Source organism: Poecilia latipinna, unplaced genomic scaffold (assembly GCF_001443285.1).
Source record: "Poecilia latipinna isolate Pla-1442-1.1 unplaced genomic scaffold, P_latipinna-1.0 Scaffold985, whole genome shotgun sequence".
NCBI lineage: Eukaryota > Metazoa > Chordata > Actinopteri > Cyprinodontiformes > Poeciliidae > Poecilia > Poecilia latipinna.
The window spans coordinates 206,311-231,575 of record NW_015113601.1 but is presented as its reverse complement, the minus strand read 5'-3'; the positions used below and the strand labels follow the sequence as shown (position 1 = coordinate 231,575).

The 25,265-nt window shown below is 40.6% G+C and overlaps 1 protein-coding gene and 2 long non-coding RNA genes across 6 annotated transcripts; all 3 read left to right on the top strand.

Moving 5' to 3' along the window:
- The first annotated feature begins 244 nt into the window (after positions 1-244).
- Positions 245-4,563, top strand: LOC106958434 (uncharacterized). Its single transcript, XR_001427149.1, has 2 exons — positions 245-346; positions 995-4,563. It is a non-coding gene; the product is annotated as an uncharacterized LOC106958434 (long non-coding RNA).
- A 1,646-nt stretch (positions 4,564-6,209) lies between these two features.
- On the top strand, positions 6,210-24,149 carry coq8aa (coenzyme Q8A, genome duplicate a). 4 transcript variants are annotated; one of them, XM_015050324.1, is made up of 17 exons: positions 6,210-6,321; positions 11,143-11,243; positions 12,415-12,497; positions 12,587-12,831; positions 12,922-13,087; positions 13,204-13,270; positions 16,708-16,782; positions 17,875-18,003; positions 19,098-19,183; positions 20,071-20,211; positions 20,486-20,567; positions 20,907-21,000; positions 21,788-21,929; positions 22,087-22,194; positions 22,835-22,900; positions 23,011-23,097; positions 23,196-24,149. In XM_015050324.1, the coding sequence occupies exons 2-17, from the start codon at positions 11,150-11,152 to the stop codon at positions 23,484-23,486; spliced, it is 1,956 nt and encodes a 651-aa protein (XP_014905810.1). In that variant the 5' UTR covers positions 6,210-6,321; positions 11,143-11,149; the 3' UTR covers positions 23,487-24,149. The 4 variants fall into 4 exon arrangements, with proteins under 4 accessions (XP_014905810.1, XP_014905811.1, XP_014905812.1 ...); XM_015050325.1 differs by lacking the exon at positions 6,210-6,321 and adding an exon at positions 6,328-6,649; XM_015050326.1 differs by lacking the exon at positions 6,210-6,321 and adding an exon at positions 6,783-7,070.
- LOC106958433 (uncharacterized) lies at positions 13,277-15,229 on the top strand. The gene is made up of 2 exons (XR_001427148.1): positions 13,277-13,941; positions 14,006-15,229. It is a non-coding gene; the product is annotated as an uncharacterized LOC106958433 (long non-coding RNA).
- Positions 24,150-25,265: the final 1,116 nt, after the last annotated feature.

Genomic DNA, 25,265 nt, shown 5'->3' with positions numbered 1-25,265 from the left:
AAAGAAGATGCTCTGCATGGTTGAGACAGAAAATCTTTCTGGTCTTCAAACAAAATGCTACGTGTGGTGAAATCCTAACACCTAACACTGCTCACCACATTTACAGTGAAACACGGTGGTGGCAGCATCATGGTGTGGGGAAGCTTTCCATCAGTGGGGACTAGAAAGATGGTCAAAGTTGACTGGAGGCTGAATAAAGCTTAAAACAGGGCCTGTTTTCCTCTGCTAAGCACATGTCAGACTAATTTTGTTCTTTATTTGTATTATTTTCCAGAACAAATATCTAACGAGGTTAAAGGAAATTCGAGCCACTTTGGAGATCTCTCCGTTCTTCAGAAGTCATGAGGTAAAGACACGCAGCTAGTAGGGGAAACATTTAAAAAGTTGGTTTGTAAAACTTGCAAAAGAAAAAAAATAAAATTCTTGCTCATGTTGAAACAAAACACTGAAAATATGCTCTGTGTATTTATGCATGTAAGATTATATAGATTGCATGTAAGATTATATTTCTGAAAAATATGTTAAATGCATCCTTTTTTTTTTTTTTTTTTTGCTTTGTCACTGATGTATGGATTTTAGCAAAAGTCTTTTTGCAGCTTTATTATTTCCGTTGGAGCTGATGGGAGTTAAACACAAGCCAGTTGTGGATTTAATCCGTGCGTTAGCTCCAGTCCTAGTTACCTGTTTACTCAGTTTATGTTGTTAATGTAAAGTAAAGACACCAAATCACTTAGACACAGCAAGACTCATCATGGAAATTAGGCTCTTAACTGCCTGACCACACGCTCGCGCACATTTTCACACTTTCGCAAACACGCACTCACACACACACAGACAGACATTTCGCATGAAGCTGAAACGAGAAGTGAGATAATGTTTTGAAAAGAAACAAACAAGGCGTGTTCTGCTGAGCAAATAACGGTGGGAGCCCTGCTCGGTTCTGGTCTTTGTGTCCAGTTCTCTTGGATCATATGGCTGTTGTGTGTCTTCGCAGGTCATCGGCAGCTCGCTCTTATTTGTTCACGACAGCAGGAAGCGCGCCAAAGTGTGGATGATCGACTTTGGAAAGACCACGCCCCTCCCTGACGGGGAGGAACTAACCCACCGAGCATCATGGGTAGAAGGGAACAGAGAGGACGGCTACCTTTACGGACTCGACAGCTTGGTGGACATCTTCTCCTCCATGGTGGACTCTGAGACTTGAAGTCTGAAGGTTTTGTTTTTGAACCAAGTAAACTTTTGGACACACCACCATTAAAGCTTCCATTCATACTTCACTCTCCTGGAGAAACCTTTGAAACACTGACACTTTAGCTCACGACGCAAACCGTATGGTCCAGCTCCTCTTAGTTCCTCACAAGTGGAACTACTAACAGCGACAGCGCCTCAGTTCCTCATAATTGAGTTATTTTGTGCTGTGGTTTAAACATGGGGAAAAAGGTCAATCTTATATAACCTCATTTTGACAGCATAACCTTTTACTTAAGAAATTCCCATTGAAAAGCAAACAATACGAATCTTCTTGCCTAATACAAACTAAGACCTGTTGACGTACTTTAATATTATAAATAAATTCTCCGCAAAGGCCTAAACCAACAAGAGGTTACCTAATATTTAATTGTTAATGAGAGCCTCAGCATTCTATTATATTATGCGCTGTGCTTTATGAAACTTTTTAACATTTTGTCACGTTACACTAACAAACTTCAGTGTGTTTTTATCTGGATATCTGACAGACCAACATGAAGTAACGTAATCTTGAAGTGTAAGAAAAATAAATGTTTTTTTTTTACATTTTCTGCAAATGAAAATATGAAATAACGTGCATCCGTACGTATTCAGCTTTGATCAATCAAAGCTTTGTAGAACCACTTAACACGTCTTTGCTCAACTACTTACTAGATGTTTTTGCCCATTCTTTGAAAAATAGCTTAAGCTCAGTCTGACAGGATGGAGGCATCAGTAAATGCCAATTTCCAAGACAGATTCTGAATTTGTTTTAGGTTAGGACTTTGACTGGGCCATTCGAACACATGGATTTGCCTTGATCCTGTTTCATCTCTGGATGCATTTTTAAAGTTCCTGCAGGAAGATTATACTCAGCCTTTCTTTCAACAATGTCTTTCTTCGTTTAAAAGGAGACTGAATCCAAACATAAGCTCGTCTTCTTACGGTGTTTTTGTAAAAAAAAAAAAAGTTTTTAAAAACATGCCTTCTTCCAATTTATAATTAACGACTACTTTGTTTTGGTCTTTCACATAAAATCTCAATAAAATACATAAAGTTTTGTGGCTGTAATGTGACAGAAAGTGAAATAGCTCAAGCCGTATACTATACTTCTGCAAGGCACTATTAGAGCAGTAGTTTGGTGCAGCTTGTTGTTTTGGGCTTCCTTTAAATTTTTTTTTTCTTTTAGAAAATCCCAAGAAATAAATTTTTTAAAAATGCATTTTATATAAATTTGGCAGGACTTTGACTAGATATCTAACACACCTCCACTTCTGCTGTCCTGCTTTATTTTGATGGTGTTGAATCAGAAAAATAATTCTAGGGCTAAAAAAAAAAGATCTGACCCATATTTGAGCTTAAAATGGCAATCTTTAACATTTCAACCATGCTTTATTGTCAAACCTCTAAATCTCACATTCATTTTCACTCAATATTTAGTCTCGTCAATAATTGTATTTGCTCTCACTACGAGCATAATTGTGAGTTACAATACTGTCTTGCAGCTACAAAGTGTTTCACTTTCTAGAGCTCTTCCAATAATAATGCTTGATCCTTCTCAGTCTCACACACACACACACACACACACACACACACACACACACACACACACACATTGCATTTAAGGTGACTGCCTTATCTGATCTCAGCAGCTGTTTAACAGGTTAAATATTTGTGCTGTGAAGCTGCAGCAGCATGGTATGTTTACTTGTCATTAGGAATAACTGGATCTGGCAGTTTTTCAGGAAATGTTCCAATTTGTTGATGTCTTGGCTATTAGTGTGCTTGTGATTTCTGAAAATGCAAAGTAGTATGTAGATAATGGAATATACACTTGGACCAGGATAAACAGTTCCAGTGAATAGTAATTATAATATAATAGTTTTGGAATAAATGTTAGCCAGTGATTTGAGGGAAAAGATTGTTAGCTGTTGTTACACAGCTAAAAAAAAATGCTCAGATGCTTAAATTGTGTTTCTTGTTTGCAGATTCTTCATATTCAAATAAAAGGAGCTATTTTTAAATACCACTAGGTTTTCCGATACTGTAAAACACAGAAGTACTGTTGTTCAGTGAGGCGTATGTGCAAGCACTACTGAGCCACGTCGTTCAGCAATTCAAATCTAAGAAATTCAATTAAATGAAAATGTTCAAGATTGCCAATTTAAGCATCGTTAAGCCACAAAATGTAACTCTGTTTTTATTGTATTTTCTTTTCTTTTTTGTTTTAATGCAATTTTAAACATCAATTTCAACGGGGAACCCATGGAAAGAGTTAGTACAATTAAGTGTGTTTAAAAACTACATATAAAGAAAAATTAGCCCAACAGTTTTACACCCAGACAGAGTCAAAGTTAAGCTAGAACATGTTGTTTGATTCACAGTCGTCTGGGAATTACTCACCATGAGGAGGCACGACAGAGGAAAACAAAGCGCATTTCCCAGTAGTTTTGAAGTGTTATGAATTGTGACATTATTATAACACTTGACACGTTTCTCTTTGGTTGCTCTGGGTAGTTCATGCGGTGTACAGAAAGATTTATTATTTAGTTTTATGTAGTTTTGTTTTGGTTTTTACTGTAACATAGTTGTTGTTAAATCCTGTGGAACACTTACAGCCATGAACAATCCTATTTAAGCTACACAGTGCCTTGACGTTACAAAGCCAAGTCAGAAAGCGGGAAAAAAAAATTTTTGGTTTTTGTTTTTAGGTATAAATATGGATTTCTTTGCTTAGTCTAACATGGGTGCATGTTTATTATTCTCTTAAATGTTTATTACTTTGTAAATTGTTCTGATTTTATTTAAACAACACAATGTATTCTGTGGGAGGCTTTAATTTTTTTTTTTTTTTTTTAATAATGGTATATCTGGATTTGTCATTAAACATGTTGGATTTAAAGAAGTAATCACGGAGTAGGGAAATTGGGGATATGACTTTAAAAAAAACAATACGCATTTAAAACAATATATATATATATATATGAGATTGATATGTTTGGTGTTGATTTTAGAATCATTTGGTAGATGAGAAGGAAATAACGTTCTTCACAGGTTGGCCTTTATTAAACATTTGCTGTTACAGTAAATAAGGAATTACTGTAAGTTAACGCCGTGCCTTCTTAAGGAAACAGGTAGACATCACAATCGTGTCTGGGCTGTTTTAATGAAATATGCTAACTATTCATTTCAGAGCTAGCAGGCATAAATATTGCCTGTTTTCCTTTGTGTGCACTTACAGATGTGTAATGTAGGTGTTAAAGGTTTATAGTGTTGCTGGTTTGTGTATTTATTTTTCGGACTGTTCCTTTAAAAATACATTTGTGGTGAAACATGTTTGTGTGTGATATTTTTCTAACTATCTATCGATCCATCTATCCATCTTGTGCATTTCACTTTTTCTGAAACTATGACCCCTCCAACGCTGCACTCCTTACCCACACTAATTGCTGGGTTTGCATGAAGCTTATTTGCCATTCAAATCACACCTGTCCACAACAGCAGCAGCATCCGGAGTTGCTGGGAAAGAGAAGACGTGATTCGTGAGTGCTTTTGGCCAGAGAAGCTGTACATGCGCACCTCTTTTTGTGTGTGTGTGAGGCGACGGACTCAAGCTCAGTCCTCAAGAGTGTTTGCTAAAGAAAGAAACTTTAGATGCTTTTACTTTTTTCTCCCATATTGAGCTAATTGTAATTCCATTTTGCATTTTTATTGCAATTTATTGTAGGTGTCAGAACTGAAGTACTGTTTTCTAGAATTTGAAATCACAATTTTACCTCAATGTTGATTTAATGTATCAAACAATTTGTATTGATTATTTATTTGTGCTTTTTTTATTTCTAGTAATTTTTCACAAAATGTATGAGTACATTTTGTACTCTCTACAGAGTTCTACAGAAGACATGCTAACTTAAGAGGATGCAGAAATGTATTTTTACTTGGAGACATAGGTGACAAACGTTTATGAATCATAACAAAGGTTAGTGGCGCCCTCTACTGTCAATACACTGACAGTAACAGGCTTTCTGAAAAGCTGTCAGCTTATGTTAGTTCATAAAGTATTTTTATGAAGTGTTGACATGAGTAATCACAAACGTGCTCAAATCGCAATTTAATTTAATAGCATATTTTATTCAATTGTTGTTACACATTTTTCTATAAGTTTTATTTCAAATCCTTGACTAATATAATCAGAAAAGAAGTCAATCTCTGTGTTTATCGTTGTGTTGTGCATTAACATTTCCTTATAGTAGGATGACAGTAGACTATAGAAAACATGTTTCATAAATCACCTGACCTAAATAGAAATTAAAAGGGTGTGAACATGCGACAATTTTATAAAGTTGCACATAATTGCAATTCACTACACTTTATTCTTTGATTCGTAAGAATATAAAGACTACTTTCTTTATAATAATAAAGAAAGTAGTGTAAAAAGACAAAATATTAGCTTTGGTTCAAGCTTTAGAGTTTGGATTATTTTCCAGAGAAACAACTTACATTTATCTCACACTCTTTAAAAATCCCCTTCCTAAAATTCTTCAGGACTGTATATGCCCATAGCTACAATCCTGCGCACTTTTTTTTTTTTATTACCCATCTTTCAAAGACGAGACTTTACAGACGTATGAAACGTCAAACTCTGCACACCGCCAAGTTAAGCGGAAAAACAAGAGTCCACGTCACCGCGCTGTCGTCTTACCACCAGCAGATGGCACCAAAAAACCAGTTAGTCAGAAATGAGAGTGATAAGTTATTTTGCTGCTTTTGTGTTGCTTCCTGCTGGCACAACACTTGGACATATGTATATTTTGAGTGTAAATCTGTATGCGTGTGAAGGTCATTCACCTGACATGCAACTGACAGCCGCCAGAGCTTATCTGTACTGCTTTCCTTCAGGAACAACATGGGGCCTCCCGGATATAACTCTCTCGACTGTAAACAAACTATCAAGAGCCAATGAGAAAGAGTGGGCGGGGCTTAATAGAGGAAAAAATACAACCAGAGCCCTGCAAATCCGAGGTTATACCGTGTAGATGCATAGCAATGACTTCAGGAATAAGAACCGAGGGGGCGGGAAAGTAAACTGTTCAGGTGAGCCGTGTGAAAGGTTGCTCCAATAAGTGGCTCTGGCTGCTACATGAAGTTGGGAAACAGGGTTTGACCTCGTGTTGACAGACAGCCTGGATTAAACGCTGCCTGCAGGAGGAGCAGCGGGAGGAGAAGGAGAAGAAGAGGAATCAATTCTTACAAACAGTTTCAATCAACAACAAAAAAATAATAACAACAACAACATCCTCTCCATATCTCAACTGTGCAACCGCAAAAGGGGAGTGTTTACTCTGAGACGCTTGCCACTGTTGACCTCTAATAGACTTGGAAGGAACCAGCAGCAGAGACTCTGCAGGACAGCTGCTGGCTGGTGAGTTCCTCAAACCCAAAGATTGATTTTCGTGCATCGACGCGTGGGAGCAAAACAACGCACCGATAACCTCGTATTTTTTTCCGCAGCTTCAGCCTGAAACGGGTTACGTTGCAAATTCTTGGTCAGCGTGCTGACGTCCCTGGCATATGGCGGCGGATCTATGGCCGCCTTCACTAATGCTAAACTTAGCGAGCTGCTCATACAAACTTTGCCCAGGCTGCCGAATGACACAAACCACACGGCTACGGACGCTTTAAGACGCTCAAAATGGTAGCGTGAACTCGGGAGTGCATACTTGCAAACGGCTCGTGAGTTTTCGTCAAGTCTCGTGGCTCCACGGAAGCCGTCGGTCGCAGATTTTAAAAGGAGGCCACTGTGGTCGCTTTTTGAAGAATATAGCGGCGTGACCCTTTAAAAGGTGAAGTGAAACTGCTTGCAATAACTCTCAAGTTGAGGATTGCGTAAAAGTGTTTCTGAAAGGATGTTATGGCATAACGTCGAGTAGCTAGATAGTAAAAACTATAAATATTTACGTTTTTTTTTTTAAAGCGAGACTGGTGTATTTATGAGTTTATTTTTAATTATTACAGCGGACAATTTAATATAATCGTTTTAGAGGTTGTTATGATCGGTTTTTCCAAGCTTTTAGAAAGACTCAGTCATTTTACTAGGATGTTTTATTGTTTACTCATTGCCTTACTCTCTTGATTTATTGTGCGATCGTACTCTTGTTTATATGATTTACTAAATTTATTATCCTTTATGGTACTTTGAGTCTGTGATTGCAGTATTAAATGTGCTATATCAATAAGGGTGCCTCTGTCTGAGGGCTATTCTAGTTTTTTGTTTTGTTTTTTAAACTTCACTTAATCATCTCAATGAATCTGATCTGAAACATTTTACACAGAAATGAGATTCTTTAACATCACTTTTGAGATTTATAAAAGCCTTCTCTGCGGGGACCCCTTGCCCCCAGGGTTTTCAATGTATGATTCTTCAAAACACAGGTTTGGTATTTTTATTTCTGAAAAAAAAAAAAAGTTTGAATCCTTAGTTTTCTCCAAAATTAGGCTAAGCAACTTTGTTTATCCATAATAGTCTGGGTGCAAAATGAGGGGTTCATTCGGAGCAACAAACATGCAAAAAAGTCACAGAGATAAACAAAACGTTTACATTGATGTTCTTCTGTAATTGCCTCCGAAATCACCAATCTTAACAAACCTATGTTAAGAGAACAATTAACATCTTGCTTCATTAATTTGGGTTTGTCGATAATAACTGTCCTGTTTAAAAGCCCATATTAACCTAAAAAAACATTATTGAAATCAGTAAGAAGAACTAGAGATTCTGTATCACATCTCTAGTTCAATCCGGAATCCAACTCATTCGCCGAGATCTAATATGTAGACGGTGAATGAGAAACATTGTGATGACTATAAAGACATTTTGAGTAATCCAAGAGCAATATTAAACAATAATTTTTCAATTTTATGTCTTCCTAATGTTGCACAGTTCTCTCTTGATTCCAACAGAGTATACACGGCAAGACTATCCACTCACTCGTTAAAGCATAGGTGATTTGTATTCTATTCAAAAACTGTAAAAATAAATAACATGACATTGACAATTACAAATTTCACCAGCGTGGTGTACCCGTTACAAACCATTTGTAACAAACATAGTCATTTACTAACATGGAACTGAGACCAAACTCCAGCTTCGTCATCTTTCAGGGAACATGATCTAATTCAGCTTTCCCCAGTAAGAAGTGGTGATGCCGCCGCAGTGGCACTTCGCCACTTCACAGCAACGGGAATCGGTTTCCCACTTTTGGCTCAGGCTCAGTGGTCAAGGGCGGCGATGATTTACTGTCGGGGCTCCATGAGGTGCAGCTAACAGCATTCAGACAGTGACTCAAGCTGCTCAGCTATTCCCATATCGTCCCGTGGAGCAGACGCCAGCTGAGGATTACATGTGTGTTCTTGTGCAGAGAAAGTTCGGCACACAATACGTCGCATCAGCACAGAGTGTGTGAGCTTTTAGAATAGCCTCCGGGTTTTTCCTCTCCCTCTCTACAGTGTTGGGTAAAAAAGCATTTCCTCAATCAATCTGTTTACCCACAGCTGATGTGTTTCTAAGGTGTTTAAATGAACGGTTTTATTAAGCTCTTAAAAAGTTGTTTGCTTTTCGTTTCGCAAAGTCTGACAAGTTGATTGCCTGTGTCATCTTTGAGATCGATAACAATTATAGGTTTACTATTAACGTGACTGCATTGGATGTAATAATACTTTGATTGAGTGAAAGTAGCATGATTTCGTGGAATCTTTATAATTCAGTTGTAAGTTAATTATAGAACATGATCAAATAGTTTTTATTTCAAACAAAAAAGCTACAATTTGTACTATTGTTGCTATAAAAAATATATAATTTTATTTCTCTGATAAATAGACAAAAAAAAAAAAACTGCTGAGCTAACACCAGCTAAATTTAAGTGATAGTTTTCAAGCTGTTTTCTGCAGATCAATAAACCTTTTTTATTAGGAAAATCTATTTTTTCATTAAAAATAGATTTAAAACTTACACTGCGCAAACAGCAAGTTGATATTGGCTAACTAGTGAGTGAGTGTATCTGTAGCCACTCTGCAGTCGGCTGCTTAGCAGACGCTGCTTATAATTTTACAAATGTATTGCTATCATAGGAATAAGGTATTTTTTGTTTTTGTTCTATGTGTTGCTCTGTTATGGGACTGAAGAGAGGACAAAAAACTCAAAATGATAATAATAATAATAAAACTGCAAGGATGAAGTTACTGCTACCACTTTCCTGATAGGTCGACTTTGATCCCATGACCACATGCATGCCTGTTGCCCTGACAACACACCCTTCCTGCCTGTTTTCTGTTCTTTCCCTCCACAGGGCAGACCCTTCTAGTCCTGGCCAGGCTAAAAAGCCTAAAATGCTGAACTTGTTGCAATCTCATGTTTGTTATCTAATGCTAATTTTTATTTTATTTTATTTTTTACTATTCTTTACTGCTTCATATCATCGTTTATAAGCATGGGAAAACTATGAAAGCCTTCTTTGATTGAAACGCACAGCAAGCAACAGGTGGGGGAGGGGCATCGCTGCCTCACTCTGCAGTGTGACCAGAAAGTGGTCACTCTTGGCACTTAATGGATTTTCCTGGAAATAACTACCAACCATAAAATTATTATAAAATATTCACTCTTAGTAAGGCAACTATACAATTAGCAATCGCTTAATTTGTGAATCTAATTTCAGCCTTTATTTACTACCATTTTTGGTGATATTTGCAAAAAAAAAAAACAAGAAAAAAAAACATAGAACCCCATAATAACTCATGTTATTAGTCAGCTTTTTATTTGTGAATGAACAGATTTGTTCCCTGAAAATGACGGTTCACTGCTTTTACCTCCCGGTCCTGTAGAACCAAAACAAAAGCCGCGGCCTCTTGCCGTGATCAAAAGTCCGACTAATACACGTTAAACAATACTACTCTGATAAGATAGATGATTAAGTTTGTTTTTTTTTTTTTTTTCTTTTTCCCCACCCATGTTCACATGAGTTGTAAAGTATACACAGAACAGGCCTGAAGCAGGGAGATGACCTAATTACCGACTGCCAGTGTATGTATAGCGCTTCACGCATGCTCACATTTTGCTAAGACTCAGCAGCATGAGCTGTTTCCACTTGGCCTCGACTGTGTTGTGTCAAAGCGCATTGTCGCACCCTCGGTGGATCACCTGTGTGTCAAAACAGCAGTAGAATATTGCGACACACTCAGGAATGCAGATGAAAGCGCTGCTGTTTAGATAAGACTCACTTTGTGGCCTGAATTAACCCCGATCTGTTTTGCTTAGTGGTAGGGCTTTGAGATGAAGGTTAATAGAAAGCAGTCTCGTATAATAAAATATATATATATATATAAAAAAATATATATAATAATATAAAAAAATAAAAAAAACACCTCAGAGAGTGGTACAGTGCGGCTTCAGGCCTTGAACATAAACCAAACACATGCACCTACAGTGACTGGTGTCCTGAAATAGCTGCAGCGTTTGTTTTGCACTCCTCCCCTTTCAATTCCAGTGACATTTTCAGATTCGGTCTTGGACTGCATATTCACAGCTCACCCGAGCAAGAGTCGCCTTTCCCAATCTGTGTGTGTGTGTGTGTTCTCATCCAAGCAGGGGACAGAGTGGAGGGCGTGTATTTTTAGGTGACGATTTAAAGTCAGAACAGCTGTGTATGTTTGTTGGCGAGCTCACTTATTGGCAGGAACGAGAGTGTTGACAAGTTCTATTCCTTTCCATTTGCTTCCTAGTCCATCTTCAGGTCTTTGTTTCTGTGGACGGGGTTACATATCTGAATGTGTGTTTTTGTTTTTTGTTTTTTATTTGTATTAATTTATTATGTTCCCCTGAATGTATAAGGTAGCGTTAATCTCTGTTGTTCTTTCTGTGTCCAGCACCATCATGGCGGGTGATATGATGTTGCTTATGCGAGGCTTGGCCAAGTTGAGCCAGGCTGTGGTGGAGACCCAGAGCAACGCCGTGCGCAGTGGGACCGGTATGTACACTGTGTAACGGCTTTCTAACACCTTTCCCACATTTCTTTTTATTTGCAAGTTATTTAGCAGTATGTGGACCTGGAACCAAATATTAGATGTTTAACGATGTGGGGAATTGAGATGCTACTTAGCTAGCCATGTTGGTTAGCTGACTGTGACTGTGGGGGAAAAAAAAGCTCCAGTTTTAGTTCGATTGGCCAGAGATCATCTGCGAATTGTGGTTTTCAGGTTTTCTCACAGATTCACAGCTGGATTGTAGGTCTGGACTATGACTGGGACATTTCTAACGCAATGTAAATATGCTTTGATCTAAACCATTGAAATTGTGATATTGGATTTATGTTCCTGCTGGTTCACCTTTAACCCAGCCTCCGTTATTTCTCCCCATCCACCGTCTCTTCTAGATAAAAAAATATCCCTCAGCATTATGCTGCCATCACCAATTTTCTCCTGGAAAACATTTGCATAGCCATTAACGTATTGTTTTCCTCTTCATTTATGCGCTACTTTTTGATTACATAGAAGTTTGTTATTCATAACATGATAATCTGTGGGAAAAAAAATCTCTTTCGCAAGAACCTTATCAGTGGGTTCTTCTTTTGTCTATACTGATTTCTGTACTTAAAAACAAACAAAAAAATCCAACACGTATTTATTGGCAGTATTAGTTGGAGGCGTTGGGTAAATGGAAGGGAAAGACTACAGCTTTGAAAGTCAACATAAGCTCATAACAGCCGCACTAGTAAGATGTCTCGGGGTCACGCAGGGCGTCGTAACCCAAAGCTTTGTACAAAATTATGTTTAAAATTCATGTAGTTAATGTTTTTTGATGTTTGAAAAGATCCCTCTTTGTGTTGCAGCAGTAAAACTCTGTGTCTTGTGCTACGCTTAACATATGGCTTGGGTGATGTATAAAATATGCACGGTGTCAGATCAGCTTTCACAGCATCTGTGCTTGATTTGGTGGACAGTTGTTCCATTGCCAAAATGTGTCTCCTGCTGTTTTGCACCTGGAGCTCAGGCAAGTCAACAAACCGCACGAGTCAATAGTATTGGATTGGCAAAAGGGAAAAATACAACTTTCATATCAGACCAAACTGTAAGCAACTTAGGATAAATACACATCTTTAAATTCCTAATGACATTTTTTATTTTATTTTTTTTACTCAGGAGTTGCAGGCGTCGGTGCCGCTGTCCAGACCGTCCAATCAGCCGCAGAGCAAGGCCTGTCTGTAGCCATGTCGAAAATACAGGCGAGTTTCCGTTTAATCGGTTAGTCTGCGGCAGAGCGGCGTCTCGCTAGTTGATTTGTAACCCGAGTACGTCTTCCTTTGGTTTCCAGGAGCTGTCTGGTCAGCAGCAAAGCACCTCTGAGTCAGAGTTGGATTTTCCTCAGGATGAGACGTCGTTCGCATCGTCGGAGTTCAGGGAAGAACACGCAGACTTTACAGCTCATCACACAGAGACGGGTACTGACGGGTTGGCAGGGACCAGCAACACGAGCGGGAAAAAGTCAATGTTTGAGGGATACAAAGATCCAAGCGGCCAGTTCAGTGGTCACACAAGATCCTACCACCAACACGCCAGGTCTGTTTCTGTTAACAGCCTATATTTTTAAGTGACATTTCTGTCGGATTGTGTATTTAACGGTAATAATATGTCTTTCGTGTTTTACAGGCATTTCCTTGGACATCAGCGGTACAACCACAGCCTGAGCAGGCATTATCCACACCAGTTCAGGAGCTACCACCAGGACCAGTCCTCAGTGGGAGGACTGACAGCTGAGGACATTGAGAAAACCAGCCAGAGCAAGAGGGCTGACTCGAAGCCGCACAAGCAGATGGTAACTCCTGTTCCCATAACAACAGCTGGCGCTCGTACTCCTGGCAAACATCAGCTTTGCGCTTCCCGGTTTAACAACGTGATGCGAAGGTTTCGTCACTTTTGTGTCGTCCGCAGCTGAGCGAACAAGCCAGAGAGAGGAAGGTGCCTGTGACCCGGCTCGGCAGATTGGCCAACTTTGGAGGTACGACCAGATTACTGCGTCTGAGTCTGCGGGTGACTCATCGGCTGTCGGTCTGACTACATCTGCGGTCATGGGTGCCCTCCTGCGAGTGTGCACGTACATCAGCAGCAGGCTGTAACCATGGCAAAAAAACAACCCAATAAGTGAGCTAGATTATATTACTGCTAGAGTCCTTTCCGGGTTCACAGCTGCAACAAATATCCTTACAACCACAATGATTAGATCATGTTTATGAAAGAATAAATAAAAACTATTATCAGCAGACTCCTTTGAGGGGTCATAACCCTGACTAAATGGTTCATACATCTGGTATTGAAGCAGAAATTTAGAACAAAAATGAACACACACAATCTAATCGATTTTCATTTTCAAAGCAACAATTATTCCTAATCAAACAGGAAATAATGTAACATACTGGTAATTACAGGTATATTGGCATCTACTCTGTATATTAGCTTAACATTCACTAGACAGGCCACCCAATTAAAATTTTTCAGTAAAGAATATAAAATCTTTTTGATGTCTTCCACGGATCTTTAACCGCAAGTCCACGGAGCCTCGAAACAAACGGCCAAATTACCGACTCTGCATGTCTCCTGTTTGTTCTGCGGCCTCCCGCTGACGGTCCAGTTATTAGGACGAGGCGTGCTGAAGCAGAGACGCGTGTAAAAGTTGCGGTTAACAGGCCCTGGAGGGCTGGAGTTAGAGATATCCGTTTATGAGGAAGACAAGCAGATATTAACTGGTTGATTACTGAGGCGATATGCTTGCCAGTAGCTGGCTGCAATAACAAATGCGCTGTTGGGAGCTCGCCAGATGTAGTTTTGAAATTCCTTTACCGTAAGAAGAGTAGCCGGTAGATTAATTTTAGTTGCCGCGTCATGACTGTTCATGTTGAAATATTTTCAAATGTCAGACTTTGCCTTTCTTGTAATCCTTGGATTTTTCTGTCTTTACTCCCTCGTGCCCCTTTTCTCCTTTTTCCTTATTTCCTTCCTTCCTGATACCGATAACTGGGTCATGGCTACTAGACCCGATAGGACGGGGTCCTCTTTGTCTCGAACAGGCGGTGTTAAACGTTGGTCAAGCTTCACCGGAGTAATTTTATTACTCGAGTTGGTCTTTCACTCCTTTAAGATTGGGCCGCTGGCTTCACAATCATTACGTGACGGGATCACGGTGTTACAAGATCAGTAACAGAACATTACAGACTTTTTATCTTCTAGTCTAAAACGCTCCTGTAATGACGGTTCTTAACCTCATCGCCTCCGGGGTAAATGCTGCGAATGTTACAGAGAATCCTCAACACCCTGTAGTTTATCTATCTCAGACTAATCACAGACGAATGGGGAAAATCTCAGATTACAGCGCATCCAGTCTGTAGCTTGTAGCTTAATTTAAGATGCTGTATACACGACAATCTGTCGTCAGCTTTAAACCGGAACTTTGAAAGCGACTACACGGCGAGCAAAAGTTAAACCCAGAGCGATCTGGGATAAATTTGGGAGAGGACGCGGCCGACACAAACACGGGCGTCAGAATTTAGCTGCAGCTCGTTTCCAGTCCAGCGGGACCCACTGGGGCCGCAACGCCATGCGGCGGGTAGCTGATTCAGCATGTCGACGATCGTGACACTTAGAAGGTGTTGAAAAGTGTGGGCAGAGCAGGTTTAGCAACGTGGCCTCTGCTCGTCCTTCGCTCTCCAGTAATGGTCGGTAAGAAACATCAACAGGTTCATTGCCTTTCACACAGCCGTGTGTGGAAAATGTACACATTTTAATACGGGGAGAAGGAAAAACAAAAACAGTATCAAGGTTTATAGTCATGACTCGGTTGGCTTCTTTCCCTGGCTACAACCTAGCTCCGATGTCTTCTTGCCGTTGCCGTGATTTTCACTGACGTCAAAGATTTTGCTGAGGGTTTTGAGGACTTTTTGAGTGAGAAAATCATCTTGCATATCTAAAAAAAAAAATAAAAATAAAAAAACATAGAATTATGGAATTGTTGGGTAAGTCTAAGATAAAAGTTGCTGCATGTCTCCAGATTAATTTTGAGTGCACAAGTGAAGATTTGTATGGTTCTTTAGCCAGTGATAAGAAGGAAATTGGACTACATGATGTCTGAGTTCAGTGGCTTGGAAACCTAGCAAACAGGTACCCCAACAGGGGTATAAAAGTTTGCTGTGTGTATGCTCTGATCTGTGATCTTTGTGAAAAAGATAGACTAGGTGATTTCAATGCTGATACTCTGACACGGATGTTTATTTCCAAGTGTCACCAAATTAGTCTACACTGATTAATAAAAAAAAGACCCACATATGAAGTTATTTAGTTTACAGAGAACTCATTTGAAGTACAGTCATTAAAATAAAACCCGCCCATATTCTTCCTTGATAAACCTTTTGCTCATTAGGAGCTGTTTGGTTATCTGCAGCTGTGGCAGGAGCTGTGCTTGTTCCTTCCTTTAATAATGCAAATAAATATTGCAATAACTGCATGTGCTTTTATGGTACGACTTAAAATTGTTATTTAAGGTGTTTTAAATGTTACTGTCTAACATATGTTTTATAAATAGCAGCCATCTTTAAATAACTATAGATGTATTCATTTCATACCAGCTGTATTCGAAATTGTCTTGTGTAAATAATAGTTAATTGACGGCGTTTGGCAGAGCACATACACAGAGCAGTATTTTTGTAAACGCATTGCTGCTCCGTCGGATCAGATGATGGACAGACGCTTGTGCTCGAGTTGGAAAAGTGCCTGTCAGACAGGGATGAGGACACACTGACCTTAGAGAGATGTATTCATACTCGCCTCTAATTGCACGATTAGGAGTCCGTCTTTTGTTTTGCCTCTAACATCAGCATTAAAAGAACAGCGTTGTGCTGGATTCACGTATTCAGACTCCGTACATTTAGGCCGCGATTACTGCTGAGGACATCGGGCTGCATGTCGGGCGGTAAAGACGCACAGCGTCCTCCTTTTTTTTTTTTTTTATCCACGCTCAGCGACACGGCTCAGATTTGTTGTCCGCACCGACTACCAGATTACGTAATGCGAGGTTACGTAAGGTGAAAGCTCGACATGGAGGAACTTGTACACAAACAGTCGTCTGCTTTGTGTTTTTACTATCAACAGATAGGTTCCTCAAAGGAAGCGGCTCGGTTTGCATTGCTCTGCTCCACGGCGGAGCTTTCATTGGCCAGAGTTAAGCGCCGAACTTTTGCACACAGAGAAACGCTCCATGTTTACATGCTTGCAGTTTGACTGAAAAGCTCTTTCAGGTCACTGCATGGCGCCGTTTTTTTTGTTTTTTCTAGTGTCCCTGCTGCTTTGAGTGTAATCTGTACCTACGTGTAAAAATGCATCGATGTTTTATTTCTTTATAAATGAATTTAATGGAATATCTGTGTGTGCGTCTCTGTTTCTGCACAGGTTTAGCTGTGGGTTTAGGTATTGGAGCCCTGGCAGAAGTCGCAAAGAAGAGCATCGGAATGAACGGAGCTGCAGGTACAGTGAACACGTCGAAGTTATTATTCTGGTGTGAATATTAATGTTTTGAGTGTCTACATTAAGACATGCATCGCATGTTATGCGTTCTTCTCCACTCGAGATGAAAACATCTCGTCGTCTCTCATGCACGTCGTCACATGTTACGCATATTTCAAAAACCGCCTCCCCGATGAGCTCGCCTCTTAAGCAAGCGCTGCCTCTCTGTTCCAATGACCTACTAATCCTAAGCTGTAACAGAGCTGCCCGGCGTAAATCCCAGGCTTTTGTGCTTCTGCTGGCCGGTATTTTTATCTACATTTATTCTCTAATCCCAGCGAGAACGCTCCGAACGATGGGTAAATCTTTGCCAAAGCCTCCTGAGGTGTCTACCTGATGGCCCACTGACATAAACACGCACAATCACTCCCCCGCCTCGGCGCGTTTTTGTAAACGACGCCCGGCGGACTGTCGTCCCCACATGTTTACAACTACAGCGGGTCGTGTTCTGTTCTGGACGAGGTTGGGAGCGAGAAAGCTGCACCTTTTTAAAATATCTGTAATGTTTGGTCGGGTTCAGACACTTTTTTTTTTTTTTTCCCAAACTCAGGACATTCCTTGTTTACTTTTACAGAAATATGAGAGAATCCAGCTTGTCAGGCTTATTTTGTCTGTGGCCAAACCAAGTTGTCAGACCGTTCAGAGCTTTTGCGTCATTTTGCAACGTTTTTGCCCGGGTGTTCACCGTGTCTGCTACGTAGTTTTGTGGAAAATTGGAAACAGAACTGTGAGATGTTCGAGGGTTAAAGATATTGTTTTATAAGACAACTCTGCTATAAACATCCCCCACTGATTTCTCCTTCACCCCTCAGCTGCGTCTCTTGATTCACTGATGTCCTCTAACAAAATCCGAGACAGTCATAGAACAGAAAACCCGTTTAATCGCTCCTAAACGTAGCGGAAAAAAAGTTACACTTTGTGAATTTGACCGGTTTCATCACATCTGTTTTTAATGAAAACCTGCCAGATGTGAATCAGAATCCTCTGCTGTTTCATTCAAGCCTACATCTATGAAACCCAAATAAAATGTTTTTGTTTATTTTTTTTCCCCAGGTGAAAATAAGAAAGCCGTTCTGGACTCCAGCCCCTTCCTGTCCGAGGCCAACGCTGAGCGCATCGTCAGGACCTTGTGCAAAGTCAGAGGAGCCGCTCTCAAACTTGGACAAGCTCTAAGTATCCAAGGTGAGCTGCAGAACATTAAATTAATAACGTTTATTCTCGAGAACTTTATTCAAAGCCTCACGATAGTGTTTGTGATTCACAAAGTGTTTTAGAAGATGTCGACGGGGGGATCGATGTCCTTAATGTGTTTAAAATTCATTTTCGTCAACGGGATGCATTCCTTTCGAGCTGATTGTGCAAAAGGAATGAAAACACAGATGTTTTATGGCCGTGTCTGCGTTATTTCTCCGTCGGAGCTTTTTGCACCGACACTGACCTGCCTGTGGGTTACAGGTTTATTTGCTTTCAAGCAATCTCCAGATAATTAAAGTACACCGCTAACCGCAGCAGACAGGCTTGCGGCGAAGTTATGAACCCAGCTCAGGTAACGGCAATAAACACCTCGTCCTGAATTTGTTTACCACCGCTGGCCTGTCCCACAGCTCGACCTTGTCCTGCTTAGCTCCCTCCTGTGGTATTCAGGTTCACCATAAACATGCTGGTCCAAACTTGGAAAGCGCAATTCAGGGAATGAGTAAACATAGCCGTACGTACTCAAGCAAAAAGGACATAATCTTCCCACTGTTTTCCTGTCAGGTTCAGACCTGGCGCACACGGATGGCAGAGCCGGGGCGGCTATCTTTAAACCGGTGATTCCTAAATAATGACGGAGGCGGTCCTCGGCCTCAGATCCTGTAAATGGTGCAGATAAGCTGAGTGAATCAATAAAAATCGCTGCCCTCTGCTGACGTTTATCTGTCACAGCGGGAATGCTGCCGTTGTTCCCTTTCACCACAAGTCCAAAATAGTGCTCACCTTCAGAGGTCCCAGCTGTTTCAAAGGTTAATAATAGTCGCAGTCGCTGCCAAGTAGAGCGCAGTTTTCGCCAAAACGTCTGGAGCTCCTATACCTCCTCAGTTAATCTGCTTATCAGGATTTATTTCCCCAGTAGGCATGTGAGATTTTATGTTGTTCTGTGTGCCTGTTGATATAATTATTATAATCTTAAAAAAACCTTAGGTCCAGTACTTTTTTGAAAAAATGTGTCTTTTGCAAATTTTCAGTTCAGTTTCCATGTCTTGCTGAGGAACATTTTGTGTTTCTGTGTGTTTTAGACGATGCGTTCATCAATCCTCAACTCGCCAAGATCTTTGAGCGTGTCAGGCAGAGCGCCGACTTCATGCCAATCAAACAGATGACAGTAAGTGTCTTCTCTCCAGCAAAAACCTTCATATTTACGGATGAATGCAAATTAGTCATACACCCAGCTTTACGTTAAACTTAAAGATTTAGATTTAAATCAGTTTTTTAAATTCACCAACATGTTTCTAATGATTGAAAATAATATTAGCATTTTGAAGTGGTGGAACCAGAGTCTAGACTTGAATCGGATAGGGAACTTTTATAGGGATAAAAAGATTAGGGTGATGACAAGGACCCCTTAGATTAAGAGTTAAAATATCAGTAGAAAGAAGCTAAAAGTCGCTTTATAAGAAGGATTTTATTTCTGTAATTGATGAGACTTTTTCATTTATTATTAAGTTGGGTGTGCATTTTCAACATTGTATCTTTGCTAAAATGCAAATAAAGTTTCCTTGTACCACGTATTTGCCTTCGCTACCAGAAAAGAAACTTGATAACTTTAATTCTGTTATCTGTGTTAGGTGTATGGATAATCATGAGTTTAAATATATATGATGAGATGTACATATATGACGGGCAAAGACTTGACAAATGACAGACTTATGCTACGCTATGCATACGCTTTGCCTGCGCCGGTGAAGAATTGCTCAACTCGCCATGCTAAATCCTCATAGGCTAGCTTCTGACTGAGTTATTCATCAATCCGAAGTTCCCAAGTGGACATTTGCATCCGTATGGGAACTGTGTTAAAGTGTAAAGGTCTGAGAAGAAGATTGAGGATTACTTAAAAAAAAAAAAAAAAAAACTTTCTAAACAAAGTTTGTTTCTTTAATCTGGGATCTGATTGGAATTTTCAATTGCCGGATGAAGTAACTGTACTCCTACTATTCATTTAAAATCACTTAAAATGAGGGGAACAAGACATTTGTTTTTCTCCATGTGCAGAAGGCGCTGAACAGCGACTTGGGTCCAAACTGGAGGGACAAGCTGGCGTCGTTCGAGGATCGTCCGTTTGCAGCCGCCTCCATCGGGCAGGTGCACCTGGCGAGGATGAAGGACGGCAGGGAGGTGGCCATGAAGATACAGGTTAGGGCGTAAACATGTGTGTGGACACAGGACATTCCCGTGTTATTAGGACCAACAGGATTACTGGAGAGAGTGTGCGTACGCCGTCCATAATCTGATCCCTCTGATCTGTTTACAGACAGGTCAGAGTCTCTGTAGAACAAGTCCAGCTGACATGAGGGAGGACTAGTTATAGTAGAACTACAGTATATTAAAAAGATTGAGATTAAGACATGAAATTACTGAGTTGAAATAAACGAAGCTACTTTTTTTTTTTCTCTGTTTCTGTCCTCAGTATCCTGGTGTGGCTCAGAGCATCAACAGTGACGTCAACAACTTGATGACTGTGCTGAACATGAGCAACGCTCTGCCTGAGGGTACGCACTCACCAAACCCATCCCAACACGCAGCAACCTAAAGCCTGCTGAACACGTTGACCAAAAGCACGCCGGTCGCCTCCCTCTATGTTTCGCCCTCCTGTTTATTCTGTTTTATTTCATCTCCATTGGGCCTCTAAGACCTGCATTACTCTCACTTAGTCAGACATCTGCTTAACGTCTCAGAGAGCGGTTGCATCTCTGCAAGCTGGAGACTTCTTTGACTCTTTCTCCATCTTGGTTAAGGGGAAAGAAATCTACCTGTCAACACACACTTAAAATATTTGGTAAATGTTTTTTTTCCTTCTTGAATTTGTTTTTTTCTTTGCTCGTCTCTAGGTCTGTTTCCAGACCATCTGATAGATGTGATGAGGAGAGAGCTGGCCCTGGAGTGTGACTACATCAGAGAAGCTCAGTGTGCAAAAAAGTTCAGGTACTTTAGAGAAAATGTGTGATTTTTTTTTTTTAATCTGCACAAAACCCCTTCATGTTGCCTTCTGATAGTTTTATATTTCCAAGCCTTCCTGTGTAAATTTTACAACAGCTGCTGAAGAAAATGTAATTTAATTTAATTTTTTGTGTTTTAATTATTCAATTATTGTGAAGTCATTCTACCACAGATTAATTCTCCAGTGTTTTGGATGGACAATCCTTTAGTTTTGGGGAGTTTCGCAGGTGGTTAGTCAGAAAAACAGCACCTTTGTTTTGAAATTAACAGTAGCTGCTGTGTTCAGATTGGTGCATTACCGCCACCTTGTGGTGTAATTGGAAACATGCCCCAGAGTTATTTTTTTTTTTTTTAGACTCAAGTTTTAATTTGATCATTTTCCATGTCTGGTTAAGTACAGAAAATTGAAAATTGAGTGTGGAAAAATGATTTTCAAACTTTATGCACTTTTGTCCTCTAATGTTTGCCATAAAACTTTAGTCAGTAGAAAACAACTTAAATATATCAGATGGCAGCCTATATTTAAGTCATTCTGTGTGTATTTGTTGCCCTTGCTGTGTTTTGCTTTTGGATTTTTTTTACATCTTTTTTCTGGAGTGATTTTTTTTTTATATATATATATATAAAATAAAAAAAAACAAATATGAGCACAAATGGCTTTTTAGTAGACAAAATTCTCTTGTGTTTTTCTCATTGCTTTCTAAATGTTCAAATTCATTTAATCTTGTATCGGATTGCACTCAGTCACTTGCATCTCCCTCCTCTGACGCAGGGAGCTGCTGAAGGACGACCCGTTCTTCTACGTGCCGGAGGTGATCGACGAGCTGAGCAGCAGCCACGTCCTGACTACTGAACTGGTTCCTGGATTTCCCCTGGACAAGGCAGAGAGCCTCTCGCAGGACCTGAAAGACGAGGTGAGGCTAACGGTTCACCGCGACCCGTTCCGTGTTCCTCTTGATCCCGTTTCGGTAGCGCCACCGCCTGTATGCTGCGAGTAAATATAAATTCGCTGCAGTTGGCGTTAACAGTTAGCCAAACCAAGACACTGGAAGTGTTTGTTTCTTCCCTCAGATCTGCCAGAACATCTTGTTGCTGTGCCTCAGAGAGCTGTTTGAGTTCAGGTACATGCAGACCGATCCAAACTGGTCCAACTTCTTCTACGATCCAAACACGCACAGGGTGAGTCCGCTCACAGCCTAAACAAACCGGTCGGTTATAATACTGTCTGCAGAGATGAGGTGCCTCGCGAAAAATATTCCCTCCCCGCCTCGAACTTTTGCCCTGTTTCGTCCCGGTCCGGCCACAGGCCTCAGTGTGTTTTGATGGGCTTGTTTCTGTCAGACCAAAACAAAGCATGCATGAATTTGCAGTGAAGGAAAATTATAAATCATTCTCAACATGTTTATTCAAAATAAAACTCTTGAGAAGTGTGGCGGGCATGTGTATGTTTTCATCTAGCGCTTCAGTTCCTCTCTGATTAGTCATCTGGTTTCATTCTCTCGTTTGTTCTGTATTGTTGCTAACAAACCTTTACAGACTTATATTTATTATCTATAAGCATTGGGTTTTGTATTTAGGGACATCAGACGTCGCACTTCTCAGAGGTTTATTTCGAAATGTTTTTTTGTTTTTGTTTTCCCTTCATACTCCTACACTACTTGTGTGCTGGTCGATCGCATAAAATGTCAGTAAAATACATGAAAGCATGAGGTTGTTTTGCTGAGTAATAAATGCAGAAAAGTTTATTCCACAATTTGCAGATGAGATGGAGAGGAGTACGGTAAAATAAATGAATGACCGTTTCATTATGTATTGCTAGGTGGCGCTGTTGGACTTTGGTGCTACTAGGGGTTTTAATCAAAGTTTCACAGACGTCTACGTAGAGGTAAGGTCATCACTTTATAAGAGCTGAAGGGTTAGTGTGTTATTTTAGCAGGAATTCATTTAGGAGGCTAAATATTCTCTCCACATTTCTTAATCTTCCCGTGCGACCAGGTTATCCGCGCCGCCGCTGAAGGCGACAGAGAGGAAGTGCTAAAGCGATCGATCGAGATGAAGTTCCTGACAGGATACGAGTCCAAGGTAATGATGGTTTTTCTTCGCCTAAAGTTTAACGTCTCCTGTTCGCCGAAGACGGCTCCGAATGCGGAGACGTACCCTCACGCTGCCTCCTTCACCAGGCGATGATAAACGCCCACGTGGACGCGGTGATGATCCTCGGCGAGGCGTTCGCGTCGTCCGAGACCTTCGACTTCGGCGCCCAGTCCACCACCGAGAGGATCCACAACCTGATCCCGGTGATGCTGAAGCACCGGCTCACCCCGCCTCCGGAGGAGACGTACTCGCTGCACCGCAAGATGGGCGGCTCCTTCCTCATCTGCTCCCGGCTCAACGCCAAGCTGCAGTGCAAGGATATGTTCCAGAAGGCGTACGAGAAGTACTGGGAGGGCCGCACGCCTCCCTCTGCCTGAGCCGGTCCGGTGCGGACACGACGGACTCGTCCTGGGGCCAACAGCAAAGTGCCGATCGATTGGGTGGGGGGGGCGTGGAGGGGGATGAGTTTAGACAAACTGCAGAGTGGAGGATGTGAGGACATTGCGTTTCCTGTTTGACGTTTCGAGGAGCTATTATACAGTTTCAAAGGAACGTCTGAAGTGGGAGCAGCAGCTTGGTGAACAAAAGGAGATGAATGTAGAAAAGTTGGAGTAATCTCTGCTATTTTCGTTCTGAGTATTTTCTCATTTTGTGTTGCTGTGTTTTCGTTTTGTCGTTCAACTTTTAGATACCATAAACTCGAAACACCTAAAAGTCGGAAAGAAAAGAAATCATGGCATTAATAAGACTTTGTTGGCTTTTCGGGTCTCACTTTTGACCAAGCTGTCTGCGTCGGAAAGAGTAGGTATTTTTGATTTATGAATATAAGGAAAACGCTGATTAAGAATAGCTTAGTGACCGTTTTGTTGTTGAAGTCGAGACGTTTCGTCAGCTTTTACGCACAAGCTCCGACTCGCGGTGTATTATTAGCTCACCGGTCATGTTTCACTCTCGGTTTATAGCTCTGTAGCTGCTTCAATTTCAATGGGACTAACGTCGATGAAAATAGTTTGTTGCATTTAAAAAAAAAAAAAAAAAAACAAACAAAAAGAAAACTGTTTTGTTTTGAGGCATGATTTTGTTTAAACCAGCTGATAAGTTCTCAATTCTGTCCTGGCTCTGATTTTCAGCCATACTTTTCATCGTATTCCAGTTTGGTTACACGTCTAAAAACAAAATGTGTGTGTTGCTAACACAAAACGAAAGATCCCTCCTGCGGTTAGGCATGAATGTTCATGAGACGACGCGGCGGGCGGGCAGGGAGGCTCATCATCCAGTCGACGCACATCGCTCGCCCGTGGGCTCAAATCGCTTCCCACACGCCGGTGATCTTTCCACGCCTCCTCGGGTGCAGACTCCTCCGTCACCTGGCGGCCATGTGGCTGTGAAAGTTCTCGATGTTCTGATGTGTGAATGCAGTTTTAATGCTACATGGTGTGAAAATGGGGAAGAGAGAGAGAGAGAGAGAGAGAGAGAGAGAGAGAAAAGAGGGTAAAAAAAGAAGCAAAGAATAATGTGCCTGTCATTCTCCGCAGAGGGCTTTCAGCTTGAAAATGTCGATTTTTGTTTCTAATGACCGTTTCCAGTTTTATAATCAAAATGCAACTGAAAGTTAGAACAATATATTGTATAAAGAGATTAAATGTTTAAGCCCTAGCCTTGTGTCTGTGTGGTATTATCAGGTAAAGCAGCTTCCACTCGGTAGAAATGCATTAAAATTTATGTCTGAAAAATCCAACCTTAAATTTTGGAATGGAAGACGATTCAAAATCATCCATCCATCCATTTTCTGAACACCCTTGTCCCTCAGTGGGGTCGGGAGGGGTGCTGGTGCCTATCTCCAGCTAACGTTCAGGGCGAGAGGCGGGGTACATCCTGGACACGTGGCCAGTCTGTCGCAGGATTCAAAATCAAGAAATATTTATTTTCTTTTCCTGTTTTTTTTTTTTTTTAGTTATAGATACATGTAATATCTCCTTTCACTGTGGTTGCTACAGTCTTGAAGAGTCAAGAACACTAAGGGAAAACAAGCTAAAATGGAGAACACAATGTTTATTTCTAAATGTTCCATGTCCTGTTGTCAACATGATAATCATTCCACACAGTTGGATTCATCTGTTGATCTTTCCATCCATACAAATATTCTTGAAATCCAT